Here is a 14,885-nt window from a genome sequence, read left to right as displayed (position 1 = left end):
GTTTTGTACTTCTTTGGTGCCTTCCCTCTCTGCTCCTCTTTCACAGACACACAAATCTTAATAAAACTATACTCAGTGAAGCCCCTCCACCCATGTACCTGTGTTTTTGGCAGAGGATGCTATTGTTTCAACTACTTGGTTCCAAAAAGGAGCTTAACTGGTTCTTACATGAACATCATCAGATCTTTGAGCAGTCCCTGTGAAGCAGCAAATGGGCAATTCTCTTCTGCATTTTTTTCAGAGAGATTATGGTCTACTGTGCTGAAGTGTTCTTTAGGATTTCTTAACACTTCTGGATTTTAATATTTCTTCTCACTGCACCTTATACATTTGATATCTTAATTCCCCCAGATGGGCTTTTCATAAGTCTAATGCCCTTGGACGGCTGCATTCTGTGATTCTATGTTACTACGATGGTAACTCATGGTCCAATCGCCCCTATCAGGTCCATTGCTACATTTGGCTATGCTGTCCGGCCACTAGGCCATTCTCGTCTCCCAAAACCAGGAATGGAACCCAAGAAACCTGATTAAAGGTTTGCTAGGACCTCATTTTAAAGCCCAAACCGAACACGACTAGCCCAGAGCTGACCCAAATCTGACACTTCCCTCCAAACCTGTGCCAGCACTCCCGCCTCATCCTTGGGGCTCAGGCTGATAGGCGCTTCCTGCTCCCCATGCCCGAGATCTGTCTCCGACCACCTCCTGCTATGGGGTCAGCATGGCATATGTGCCTGCTCCTAAAAACCACTGCCACCTTCCTGCTCTGCGTGTACTGCTGAATGAGATGCATTGCAACTCATCAGCACGCTCACTCTACAGCACACAGAGCAGCAGCCAGCAGGAGTACAACATGCAGTCATCACTGTGCTGACTCCACAGGCAGGAGGAGGTGTTCAGAGTCTACCTCAGCAAGCCTGAGAGAGTTGCGTTGTTTTCACACTTGACCACAAAACTTGTAGTCAGGTTCTATCGGGTTGCAAGACTAATCCTGATACCAAGCATTCTAGTGCTAATGCACATAGCTGTATAACCAATGATAAAGTCTGTGTTTTGTCTCCATCTATGGGCTGCTGTCCATAGAAGAAAACAGCAAACCTTTTCCACTACTTTCTCCTACAGCTGAGTGAAAGAGGTGCTACATATCTGAAGACCGTGGGTTCAAAGTCAGTTGATGAGCCAAGGGGGGCTGGAAACTATATAAATCAGTGTGAGGGCCCTGCAATGATTGCTAAAATGATTGCATATTACAAAACACTGTATTTAGGGATCAAACTGAATATTGTATTAATATTTCCTTTATTGCGGTATTTATAGTGTGTGTATTTTGATTACTAGGAGCTATCCCTTTAAGAACTGGGTGGGACACCTATTAGAGGGTTTGTCTGAAGAAGACCGAGAGCAGTGTGTTGGAAATGCTACTTCTGTGAGCTCCAAAAAGGTCAGAACTTGACTTAATCTTATCTTTCCAGAAAACAAGCGTCACTCTGGAAGATGAAATATTAGGACTGATAGGGGAACCTACTAACTCAGAACTTTGCTTGAAATTCAGAGCATTTTGCCCATACGTCACCAGTAGGAATCCAGTTCCACTCAGTAGGGATTAGACTGATTAGGGTTTAGATTTATTAAGAACTGGGGAAACTTTTGGGAAAGGGGGAGCCTACAGAGGAAGGATGGGCTCCACCTAAACCAAAATGTTATCAGTTTGCAAGCTCTTAAAATTAGAAAGGTCTTAGAGCAATTTTTAAACTAAGGGCTGGGGGAAAGCCGACAGGTCTGGAGGAACACGTGGTTCAGACAGAGACATCCTTTGGGGAGAATCTATTAATGGGGATTCTCTGTGTTCTAGTGAGGAGGAGAGCATGGAAGATGATAAAATACAGATAAGATCTGATGACAGTCAAATGAAAAAGAGGCCCATTCAATTACACATGTAATGGCAGACAGCTAAAAAGTGACAATTTTTTTTAAGTGCTTATATACAAATGCTAGACGTCTAAATAATAAGATGGGTGAACTAGAGTGCCTTGTATTAAATGAGGATATTGATATAATAGGCATCACAGAAACTTGGTGGAATGAACACAGTCAATGGGACACAGTAATACCAGGGAACAAAATATATCGGAAGGACAGAACAGGCGTGCTGGTGGGGGAGCAGCACCATATGTGAAAGAAAGTGTGGAATCAAATGAAGGTGACAAATCTGAGGATCTGTCCTAGATTGAGGTGTCAGTAGAGGAGGTGTTGGAAATTGATAAACTAAACAGTAATAAGTCACCAGAACCAGATGGTATTCACCCCAGAGTTCTGAAGAAACTCAAATGTGAAATTGCAGAGCTACTAACTGTGGCTTGTAACCTATCATTTAAATCAGCTTCTGTGCCAAATGACTGGAGGATATAGCTAATGCGACTCCAATTTTTAAAAAGGGCTCCAGAAGAGATCCTAGCAATTACAGGCCAGTAAACCTGACTTCAGTACCGGGCAAACTGGTTGCAACTATGGTAAAAAAACAATTGTCAGACACATAGATGAAGATTATTTGTTCGGGAAGAGTTAACATGGTTTTTGTAAAGGGAAGTCATGCCTCACCAATCTACTAGAATTCTTTGAGGGGGTCAACAAGCATGTGGACAAGGGTGATCCAGTAAATACAGTGTACTTAGATTTTCAGAAAGCCTTTGACAAGGTCCCTCACCAAAGTCAGCTGTCATGGGATAAGAGGGAAGGTCTTTCAATGAATCGGTAACTGGTTAAAAGATAGGAAACAAAAGGTAGGAATAAATGGTCAGTTCTCAGAATGGAGAGAGGTAAATAGTGGGGTCCCTCAGGGGTCTATATTGGGACCAGTACTATTCAATATATTCATAAATGATCTGGAAAAAAGGGTAAACACTGAAGTGGCAACATTTGCAGATGATACAAAACTACTCAAGATAGTTAAGTCCAAAACAGACTGTGAAGCGCTACAAAGGGATCTCACAAAACTGGGTGACTGGGCAACAAAATGGTATATGAAATTCAATATTGATAAATGCAATGTAATGCACATTAGAAAAAATAATCCCAACTATACATATAAAATGATGGGGTCTAAATTAGCTGTTTCCACTCAAGAAAGATCTTGGCGTCATCATGGATAGTTCTCTGAAAACATCCACTCAATGTGCAGCAGCAGTCAAAAAAGCTAACAATGTTGGGAATCATTAAGAAAGGGACAGATAAGACAGAAAATATCATATCATATAAATAAATCCATGGTACACCCAGATCTTGAATACTGCATGCAGATGTGGTCGCCCCATCTCAAAAAAGATATACTGGAATTGGAAAAGTTTCAAAAAAGGGCAACAAAAATGACCCAATATGGCCATTCTTATTATACACTGTTCCCATCTAATAGCTCTTTGGTGGCTCCTGTACAAGATGAGTTTGGCAGGTCTCAGTTCCAGCTCCTGCATCAACAAGCTTTGCACTAATTGCAGACTCAGTAGAGAGGACAAGAAATGCCTGAGGCAGGGCAGTGTGGGGTAAGCTTGTCCTGTTACTGCCTGGGATGAAAAGAGGGATTAATTTGCCAGCACTGCACAAGCTCTAAATCCACAAAGTTTTTTAAAGCTACAGTTTACAGCTACAAGCAAGTTAGTTGCAATCATGCAAATTAACTCATTAAATAATTCCTATTCTTATTAGGTGTTCCTGTGCAAGCAACCTCTGTGCTTCATTTACCCAACCTGTAAAATGTGGAGAAGTGAAGAGAATTAAGGCCAATCGGGGAAGAGGTGGGAACAGAACTCATGATCTTCTGGCTCCCAGCCACCTATGTTCAATACCATAGGCCAGTAAGGCCAGAAAAGAAGGAAGAGGATGATGGAAATCAAAACTAAGCAAAGATTCGATGAAATATTTAGAGAGAGGCCAGTCTGGAGCTATTCAGGGGCCTAGGCAGCTCGCTAGGGAACTAGTTTTGTACGCGTGTACAGCACATCCACATTTACCTCCGTAGTTTAATATTTCAGTGTTTCAACTACACATGCACTCAGGAAACCTTTCGATTTACTTCCCGTCCCTTTCAGAAACTTAGCAAAACATCTACTATATACTGAAGACTAGGTACATAGTTAAGCCCCTTTCTTTTCAGTTTAAATTGATTTTTACCAAAAAAATTCCTGGGTTTTACAAAAAGTATTCTTTTTATTTTCATCCTATTTTTGTATCATTCAAAAATATAAAACAACTTGTTTTATTAGAAAAATACAATACATAGCATGAGATATATGTATTACAATAATACATTAGAGACTAACAATGAAGTGAGCTGTAGCTCACGAAAGCTTATGCTCAGGAATGCATCCGATTAAGTGAGCTGTAGCTCAAGAAAGCTTATGCTCAAATAAATTTGTTAATCTCTGAGGTGCCACAAGTCCTCCTTTTCTTTTTGCAAATACAGACTAACACGGCTGCTACTCTGAAACCTGTCAAAAATAATACATAAGTCTGTGTGTATATGCAAAGCTGCCTGTTGAAGTAAGGTTATATATTAGTCTAGAACAGGGGTGGGGAACCTATGGCCCGCAGGCCGAATCCAGCCCGCTGCTTCATTTCATCCGGCCTGTAGCAAGCCAGAAACCCCAAGCCTCAGCGTCCTCCCACCCCATGCAGGGCTGGAGCTGGGAGCGCCAGCACACCCCACTGCGGGGGGAAGCTTGGGTCGCCAGGCCATAAAAAGTGCAATCAGCTCCAGGCAGCTCCCGAAAAGGACCAGCATGTCCCTGTGATCCCTAGGAGCTGGGGCAATCAGGGAAGCTCCACACACTGCCCCCGACCCCAGCGCCAGCTCTCCAGCTGCTCTGGAAGCTGCATGGGTGGCACCTGCGGGTGCAGGCAACATGCGCTATCCAGAACCCCCTGACCGCTCCACCTAGGGGCTGGAGATGCCAGCCACTTGCAGAAGCAGCTTGGAGCCAGGGCAGGCAGGGAGTTTGCCTTAACCCTGCTGCACCGCAGACCAGGAGCCACCCCCCAAACCTCCTCCCCCAGCTCTGAGCCCCCTCCCACACCCAAACGCCCTCCCGGAGGCTGCACCACGAACATTCCTCCCACACCCCAACCCTCAGCCCCTCCTGCACTCCAAACCCCTCATCCCCAGCCCCACCCCAGAGCCCGCAACGCCAGCCAGAGTCCTCACCCACTCCTACATCCCAACCTTCTGCCCCAGCCCAGAGCCCCTTCCAGAACCCTGAAGCCTGCATTTTTGGCCCTCCTCCAGAGCCTAGGGGAAGCCCCCCGCGGGGCTGTGCGTGGCCCATGACTGATTTTTAATGTGGGTCAATGGCCTCTAATAGAAAAAAAGATTCCCCACCCCAGCCTACAAGACACACGCAACAAACAGGCAGGCAACCCTGAAGTGCCCGCACACCTGAAGGTGTTGACGAATCTCGTGCCCGCCACATACACGTTTCAAGCTGTTAGCAGAGAACAGTTTAAAGATTTGACACACAAAATCAGGAAGAATACGAAAATCTGTATCAGAATACTTTTCCGAACACACGGAAATATTCACAAGTTAAAAAAAACAGAACAAAACAAAGGAGAAAGGGATGAAGTTGAGTGTGTGGGGACGTGGGATACCGGGAGGAGGCACGAGCAGGAGTGCGCGAGAGGGGAGGCTCCTGCCTCACACTGAGAAAGAGGGACGATCAGTGGGTTATCTCAAGGGCCTACACACAAATGCAAGAAGCCTGGGAAACAAGCAGGGAGAACTGGAGGTCCTGGCACAGTCAAGGAATTATGATGTGATTGGAATAACAGAGACTTGGTGGGATAACTCACATGACTGGAGTACTGTCATGGATGGGTATAAGCTGTTCAGGAAGGACAGGCAGGGCAGAAAAGGTGGGGGAGTTGCACTGTATGTAAGCGAGCAGTATGACTGCTCAGAGCTCCGGTATGAGCCTGCAGAAAAACCTGATAGTCTCTGGATTAAGTTTAGAAGTGTGAGCAAAAAGGGTGATGTCGTGGTGGGAGTCTGCTATAGACCACCGGACCAGGGGGATGAGGTGGACAAGGCTTTCTTCCGGCAACTCACGGAAGTTACTAGATCGCAGGCCCTGGTTCTCATGGGAGACTTAAATCACCCTGATAACTGCTGGGAGAGCAATATAGCGGTACACAGACAATAACTGCCTGCCCTCCTCGCCAAGTTCCATATCCTCCTCACCAAGATGCCCAAGAACACAGGGGAGGGAGCCTCCAGGCACTCAGCCACTCCACTCCAGATGATGGCCCAAGCAACAGAAGGCTGCCAAGTGATCTCTCTCCTACCATCTATCTCCACCCTCTGACAAACAGAGGCTAGGGACACCATTCCTTACCCATCCTGGAATGGACTTAACTAGATAAATTCATGGAGGTTCTCTTTTAAACCCTGTTATAGTCCTAGCCTTCAACAACCTCCTCAGGCAAGGAGTTCCACAGGTTGACTGTGCACTGTGTGAAGAAGAACTTCCTTTTATTTGTTTTAAACTTGCTACCCATTAATTTCATTTGGTGGCCCCTAGTTCTTATATTATGGGAACAAGTAAATAACTTTTCCTTATTCACTTTCTCCACACCACTCATGATTTTATAGACCTCTATCATATCCCCACCCTTAGTCTCCTCTTTTCCAAGCTGAAAAGTCCTAGCCTCTTTAATCTCTCCTCATATGGGACCCATTCCAAACCCCTAATCATTTTAGTTGCCCTTTTCTGAACCTTTTCTAATGCCAGTATATCTTTTTTGAGATGAGGGGACCACATCTGAACGCAGTATTCAAGATGTGGGCATACCATGGATTTATATAAGGGCAATAAGATATTCTCCGTCTTATTCTCGATCCCTTTGTTAATGATTCCTAACATCCTGTTTGCTTTGTTGACTGCTGCTGCACACTGTGTGGACGTCTTCAGAGAACTATCCACGATGACTCCAAGATCTGTTTCCTGATTAGTTGTAGCTAAATTAGCCCCCATCATATTGTATGTAAAGTTGGGGTTATTTTTTCCAATGTGCGTTATTTTACATTTACCCACATTAAATTTCATTTGCCATTTTGTTGCCCAATCACTTAGTTTTGTGAGATCTTTTTGAAGTTCTTCACAGTCTGCTTTGGTCTTAACTATCTTGAGCAATTTGGTATCATCTGCAAACTTTGCCATCTCACTGTTTACCCCCTTCTCCAGATCATTTATAAATAAGTTGAATAGGACTGGTCCTAGCACTGACCCTTGGGGAACACCACTAGTTACCCTCTCTATTCTGAAAATTTACCATTTATTCCTACCCTTTCTTCCCTGTCTTTTAACCAGTTCTCAATCCATGAAAGGATCTTCCCTCTTATCCCATGACAACTTAATTTACGTAAGAGCCTTTGGTGATGGACCTTATCAAAGGCTTTCTAGAAATCTAAGTACACCATATTCATTCAAACAGCTTTGATTTGTAGTGTGGCTACAATAAGCAATGTGGCCTTGTCCTGCCCTCCTCCCCCACCCCACCCGGGCTACCTTGTCAGTGATAAAGCAGCCTTCCAGACTTAGGGTGTCCCAGGTCAGAAACAACATACTGTAATATTTTACATTTACACAGTACCTTCCAATCGAAAACACTTTGCATTGTTCTGCATGGAACTGTGCAATACATAAGCACCAGTGAACTGCAGTAGATTCTGGGGTGGGAAAGGTAACAGCCAATTGGTATACAAAGATGCCACAACAGTGTAGAGAAGGGAAATTTTGTGCAATGGCACCAGGACAGACCATAACTCTTAATGTTAAGGACGATGCACACACCAGACTTTAAGTTTAAGAGTTCAGCTATTATCTTAAATCCACAGACAAGAGAGCTTCAATATTAAGATTTACTGAGACTATAGTCAGACAACCACACAGAACTCAATTTCTTTCCCTTAAAAATCAGGGTCAGAGTCAACTTTACTTAGATTTGAACTTGTCTCTTCAGGGAGAGAAAATATTTCAACTCTGGAGTTTGCACTACTAGAAAATTCTTTTAGCAGCGCCCAGAAGCAGAATTTTCTTGATAACCATGAAGGACCGTAACAAAAAAATTAGGGGAAGATGTTTTTCTCCCTCTGTGGTGCTGCTTTCTGTTCTCTCAACACAAAAGCTGACATAATACCTTATATTTTCAATCCACTTTGAAGAACAAACAAACCCCATAAGAGTGGTAACTAATACCCCACTTTCGCTGACAGGGTATCTGAAAGAACGGAGAGTGGAAGTCACAGAACCACTACATTGTCAGTGTGAAGGAACCAGTAGCAACATTACCAGAGCGGGTGGAGCCTCTGCGCAGGGAGTGAGCAAGGAAGTTGGAGAGTGGATTTTGAGAGAGGGATATGGGAATTATGACAGGAAAGTCACAGGGAACTGGGAGGCGGAGGGTCAGACAAGTCTGACTAGACTTGCCTGGAGAGGTGGGTTGAGTGAAGAAGGGGTAGTAGACCTTGGAGGAGGGAACCTCAGGAGAGTGCAGCGTGGTGTCCCTAGTCCCAGAAGCTCCCCACACAGACAGATCATGGTGGGCTTGGGAGGGGAGAGAGTCAGAGAAAATGTGGGATTTCCAAAGTCAGCCTGGTAACTCAGCAGTAAGGATTGGTGCCTAGAGGTGATGTAAGACAAAGACAAGTCATGGCACAATATGTTTGTGTAACTTTAAATAAATTACTCATGAGTTTATAAATTATTCTGCGCCAAAAAATAAAAATTCAGCACACAATATTTTAAAATTTTGCAAAAAATTCTGCATATTTAATTTGTCAATAAATAAATGTGGAGGCTCCAGAATGGCAGTGGACGTTACAGGCCACTGGCTGCACAGAGGTGGGAGATCACTCTGCAGCCCACCCTGGGACACGGACTCAGCAGTGAGGCTGCACCTGAACCTGATACACCACAAGAGCCAGGCTGACCCCACAAACACCCCGGGTTCCTGCCCCTCCACACCAGATGCACCAAGATAGCAAGCGATAGGGACAGAGTCTCACACACACACCCAGCCCTGGCCCCCGATACAGATGTGGGGCAGGCAGGCTCAGCCCAGCAGGATCCAAGAGTTGAGGGGTTTACTGTGGGGGGATCCAGGTGTGGGATGAGAGGGTTCTGTGTGGCACAATCTGGGTGCGGGCAGCTCGGTGTGAGAGACTTCCAGAGGTAGGGGGAATGGGACTCTTCAGGGAGAACCAGGTGAAGTGGTTGGGGCTCAGCACAGAGGGCCTGGTGGGGGTCCGGATGGGATGGGGCTCAGCAGGGGGGACTCAGCAGGGGTGTCCAGATGCTGCGGGAGTGGGGTTTGGTAGAGTAGGGTTCTGGGTGTAGCTGGCTGGGCTCAGTGGGGTGGAGGTCCAGGAGTGGGAGACTCGTCAGGTTGGTCCAGATGCATGGGGCTCCTTGGGGTGGGGGTTTGAGTGTGGAGGCTCAGTGGTGATGGTCTGGATGCAGGGGGGAAGGGGAGGACTTGGCAGGAAGGGGGCTCCGAATTCAAGGAGTGAGGCTCAGTGGGTGGGGGTTCAGCTGCAAGGGGCTCAGCAGGGGGAGTTCTGAGTGAGGGAGGTAATGGTCAGCAGGGAGGGGTCTGGGTATGGGGAGATGCAGATGAATGGGGGTTGGACAGACAGGGGAGCAGCTCCTCATACAGTGACCCCCTTCCCCCGCAGCTTAGGAGCAATGGGAGCAGGAAGCAGAGAAGGTGGGGGTGTACAGCCAAGGGAGGTTTCTGGGGGTGGGTCTGACCTGGCCCAGGCTGCTCCTTGTCGGGGAAGAGGAAGTCCCAGTACAGGGTAAGAGCCACCAGCAGGGGCATTGCCAGCCCCACATCCCTCTGGTCATGTACCTCTCTGCTGGCTGCTCTGAGCGCCCAAAACGATGCACCTGCGCTGTTCAGGAGGGGTGCATGACCACTCTTATGGCTTCCCTTTGCTTCCCCATCAGAAGTAATTGTTCTGCAGGGAAACAAAGAAATCTGCAGGAGACATGAATTCTGTGCATGCACAGTGGTGCAGAATTCCCGCAGGAGTAATAAAGAAGAAGCTCAAGCTAGGCTTACATAGGCAGGGTAAGATGAGCAGTTTCTGTGTATTTCTCTAACACTTCCAATTCCATGTTAGATTATATTTGTTCTTAGTGTAAGAAATAAGAATTTATTTCCTCTAAGACTAAGCCTGATATGTGCCACTAAAGTATTTAGAGACCTGATTGCTGTTTCTCACAGCGACACTACATAATTACTATATGCTAGAGGAGGAGTTCTCAGGACAAATTTTTTGGTGGCTTCAGAGTGTGGCCACCAACTCTTGCTGGTGGCCACTCTCACACTTTTTCCTAAAACACTTAATTAGCTCTAGGAAAAACAAATAAATATACACATATACATGTCCAAATCATGGTAATTTATTTATTGCTAGCTAGTAAGTCTGCTGTGAAAAGTGATACTTGTATGTGTTTTAATATCACCTTTCACAGCAGACTTACCAGCTAGCATTAAACAAACATACAAGTATCACTTTTCACAGCAGACTTACTCAGCCCTGGCAAGCCTGGATTCTTTAACACCTGATACGATGAAGTTATTTCTATTTAAATTACTAAAAGCTATCTATTGAAGGCTCTAGAAACCCTAGCACACCAATAATAATGAATACAAAGCTATCTCAGCAGTATTGAAATGATCAATTAAACGGGAACTCGGCAGGCCACTTACAAGCTCCTTCTTGCCCTTTCATAGCAGTGGGGAAAACACCCTTCAGCTCTCTCCAAAAACCCTGCAGAGCAGACAGATTTTGCAGTGTGCCCAAAAGATCACTAAATTCAGCCTATTTCAGACCAACAATGGGGGAAAAAAAAGAGTCTCAGACTTTTCACTGAGAATTCCCTACTTGCCACTGCCCCTTCTTCTATAATGAGAGGCCTCCAGCTCATGCACCTCTGCTGACCCTAGCTGTAGCAATATGACCCAGGGAGAGAGGCACGCTGTCAGGTAGGCTGACCTAGACTTTATAAGTTATTATCACCTCTTGAGCGCCATCAGGAGACCAACAGACAACCAGTGAAGAGCCCAGAGCATTGACGTCACATGCTCCAAATGAGGTGGCCTGCTCAATAAGCACGCCCCTGCATTCCTCACAGGCATTAGGATCTGACTGGTTTAAGGTGCACCACATATTGCAACAATCTAATCTTGAGGTGACAAAAGACTGGATAAGAGTGGCTTAGAATCATAGAATACCAGGGTTGGAAGGGACCTCAGGAGGTCATCTAGTCCAACCCCCTGCTCAAAGCAGGACCAATCCCCAATTTGGCCCCCCTCAAGGATTGAACTCACAACCCTGGATTTAGCAGGCCAATACTCAAACCACTTCAGTCTACAACTGAAAGGAAAGGTTCCTGTTCCCTAGATGGATGGTGATGATAAAGAGCTGAATAGTATGCTGCTGTAATGCAAGTGTCAAACAGCAGCCACAGGTGTAGAATTACCACACAAGTGCCAAACCCTGGCAACCAATAGAGTTATAGGTTGTCAATCAGAAAGGCCAAATCACACTTGGAGTTGCAGCTAGCAGGAGTTGTTAAGAGTAACAAGAAGGGTTTCTTCAGGTACGTTAGCAACAAGAAGAAAGTCAAGGAAAGGGTGTGCCCCTTACTGAATGAGGGAGGCAACCTAGTGACAGAGGATGCGGGAAAAGCTAATGTACTCAAAGCTTTTTTGCCTCTATCTTCACGAACAAGGTCAGCTCCCGGACTACTGCACTGGGCAGCACAGTATGGGGAGGAGGTGACCAGCCCTCTGTAGAGAAAGAAGTGATTCGGGACTATTTAGAAAAGCTGGACGAACACAAGTCCATGGGGCTGGATGTGCTGCATCCGAGAGTGTGAAAGGAATTGGCAGATGTGATTGCAGAGCCACTGGCCATTATCTCTGAAAAGTCATGGCAATCGGGGGAGGTCCCGGATGACTGGAAAAAGGCTAATGTAGTGCCCATCTTTAAAGAAAGGGAAGGAGGAGAATCCTGGGAACTACAGGCCAGTCAGCCTCACCTCAGTCCCTGAAAAAATCATGGAGCAGGACCTCAAGGAATCAGTTCTGAAGCACTTAGAGGAGGGGAAAGTGATCAGGAACAGTCAACTTGGATTCACCAAGGGCAAGTCATGCCTGACTAATCTAATTGCCTTCTATGATGAGATAACTGGCTCTGTGGATGAGGAGAAAGCAGTGGACATGTTACTCCTTGACTTTAGCAAAGCTTTTGACATGGTCTCCCACAGTATTCTTACCAGCAAGTTAAAGAAGTATGGGCTGGATGAATGGACTATAAGGTGGATAGAAAACTGACTAGACCATCGGGCTCAACGGGCAGCCATCAATGGCTCCACGTCTAGTTGGCAGCTGGTATCAAGCGGAGGGCCCAAGGGTTGGTCCTGGTTTTGTTCACTATCTTCATTAATGATCTGGAGGATAGTGTGGATTGCACCCTCAGCAAGTTTGCAGATGACACTAAATTGGGAGGAGAGGTAGATATGCTGGAGGGTAGCGATAGGATACAGAGGCACCTAGACAAATTAGAGGATTGGACCAAAAGAAATCTGTTCAAGGTTCAACAAGGACAAGTGCAGAGTCCTGCACTTAAGACGGAGAATCCCATGCACTGCTACAGATTAGGGATCGAATGGCTAGGCAGCAGTTCTGCAGAAAAGGACCTAGGGGTTACAGTAGACAAGAAGCTGGATATGAGTCAATAGTGTGCCCTTGTTGCCAAGAAGGCCAATGGCATTTTGAGATGTATAAGTAGGGGCAGTGCCAGTAGACTGAGGGATGTGATCGTTCCCCTCTATTGGACACTGGTGAGGCCTCATCTGGAGTACTGTGTCCAGTTTTGGGCCCCACACTACAAGGAGGATGTGGAAAAATTGGAAAACATCCAGCGGAGGGCAACAAAAATGATTAGGGGACTGGAACACATGAGTTATGAGGAGAGGCTGAGGGAACTGGGGATGTTTAGTCTACGGATGAGAAGAATGAGGGAGGATTCGATAGCTGCTTTCAACTACCTGAAAGGGGGTTCCAAAGAGGATGGATCTAGACTGTTCTCAGTGGTAGCAGATGACAGAATGAGGAGTAATGGTCTCAAGTTGCAGTGGGGGAGGTTTAGGTTGGATATTAGGAAGAACGTTTTCACTAGGAGGGTGGTGAAGCACTAGAACGCGTTACCTAGGGAGGTGATGGAGTCTCCTTCCTTTGAGGATTTTAAGGTCAGGCTTTGATTCTATGAATACAAATAGCATATCCACACCATAGTATGCTAAATCTAAACCTGGGTGGTTGCATAACATACCCCTAATATTAACAGGCATAGCGAGAGGCAGGGCTAGCAGGGAAGCTGCCTGGCACCACCACAGGCCAGCCAAGGCAGTAGCACTTACCCGTTGTCACCACCAAACACGTAGATGGCATCCCGATAGGCAACCACGGTGTGTTTGCTGCGCCTGAGAGAGAGTCTGTCAGACACTCGCAAGGGGAGACCTGGCCCTGCCCCCACACTCTGACCCAGTCACTCGATGACCCCCTCTCCGCCGGGCCCCCACCCCCTGACCCTCCCCCTCTCCGCCGGGCCCCCACCCCCCGATCCACCCCCTCTCCGCCGGGCCCCCACCCCCCGATCCACCCCCTCTCCCCCGGGCCCCCACCCCCTCTCCCCCGGGCCAACACCCCCCGACCCACCCCCTCTCCGCCGGGCCCCCACCCCCTCTCCGCCGGGCCCCCAACCCCCGACCCACCCGCCGACCCACCCCCCTCTCCGCCGGGCCCCCACCCCCCGACCCACCCCCCTCTCCGCCGGGCCCCCACCCCCCGACCCACCCCAGCGCTATTCCGCATCGCCCCACCCCAGCGCTGCCCCGCACACTCGGCTCTGCCCACTCTCAGCCCCACCCCGGCCACCCACTTAACCCCGTCCCCAGGCTGGCGCGGCTCCTCATCGCCTCACCTGGCCCCGACGAACTCGTCGCAGGGCGGCAGGCGGCGCCACCGATGCACCGTCTCGAAGGGCCCGAAGTTGAGGGTCAGGTACTCCACGCTGTCGGAGCAGCTGTGATCGAACTCCACGCTGGGCGCCACCTTGGAGCTCCCGGCCGCTCCGCCCGACGGGGCGCCGGCCGCCGCCATGGCCCAGCTCGCGCGGACAGGTCTGGCCCCCGCCGCAGCCCATGCACATGCGCAGGGGACCGGGCGCTGGGCGGAACAGCGGGAGCACTGCCCCTGCGGCCAATAACTCCCGGCGTGCCCCGCGCCGTCAGGGAACTACAACTCCCGGCGTGCCCCGCGCCGAGTGCTCGGGGCTTGGTGTCTCCGGCTCTTCGACCCAGCCGGGGCAGCAGCCAGATAGAAACGTCCTCTGGTTCCGCCCACCCCGGCGTCCGCCCCCGTGCCCTGGGCTCCAGCGGGCCCGGCCGCCGCGGCGCAAGGAGAGCGGGAGGCGGGGTCGGTCGCTGCTCGGCCCCTGGGGCCGCCCCACGCCGGTGGTGCTGGGACGGGAAAGACCGCAGCGGGTCAGGGGAGGGAGCTTCAGGCCCTGCTGCAGAGGCCCGCGCTTGGCTGATCAGTTCCTTGGGCAGGACCCTGGCTCTGCCTGCGGCCCCTCGGGGCTGTGGTAACAAAGAACAAGCTTGCGGCCCAGTTAAGGGCCCTCATGGGGGGGCAGAGTTCCATACGGGTGATGCAAAAACAACAAGGAATCCTGTGGCACCTTAAAGACTAACAAATTTATTAGAGCATAAGCTTTTGTGGGCTATGACCCACTTCTTCAGATCTATGGAGTGAAGATTACAG

At 48.3% G+C, this 14,885-nt stretch overlaps 1 protein-coding gene across 10 annotated transcripts in view; it reads right to left on the bottom strand.

The window, feature by feature from the left end:
* The window catches only part of LZTR1 (leucine zipper like post translational regulator 1), a 317,240-nt gene extending 302,982 nt beyond the window's left edge, over positions 1–14,258 (bottom strand). For all 10 annotated transcript variants that reach the window (XR_013348515.1, XM_077839232.1, XM_077839229.1 and 7 more), the window contains exons 1-2: positions 14,044–14,258; positions 13,481–13,543 (exon numbers count right to left, since the gene is read on the bottom strand). Coding sequence is in view for 9 of the 10 variants with exons in the window: in XM_077839232.1 (XP_077695358.1) it covers positions 13,481–13,543; positions 14,044–14,222 (242 nt within the window). In the remaining variant the exon portion in view is untranslated. The remainder of the gene's footprint in view (positions 1–13,480; positions 13,544–14,043) is intronic.
* Positions 14,259–14,885: the final 627 nt, after the last annotated feature.

Source organism: Eretmochelys imbricata, chromosome 21, assembly GCF_965152235.1.
Source record: "Eretmochelys imbricata isolate rEreImb1 chromosome 21, rEreImb1.hap1, whole genome shotgun sequence".
NCBI lineage: Eukaryota > Metazoa > Chordata > Testudines > Cheloniidae > Eretmochelys > Eretmochelys imbricata.
This window is presented reverse-complemented; position numbering and strand designations above follow the sequence as displayed.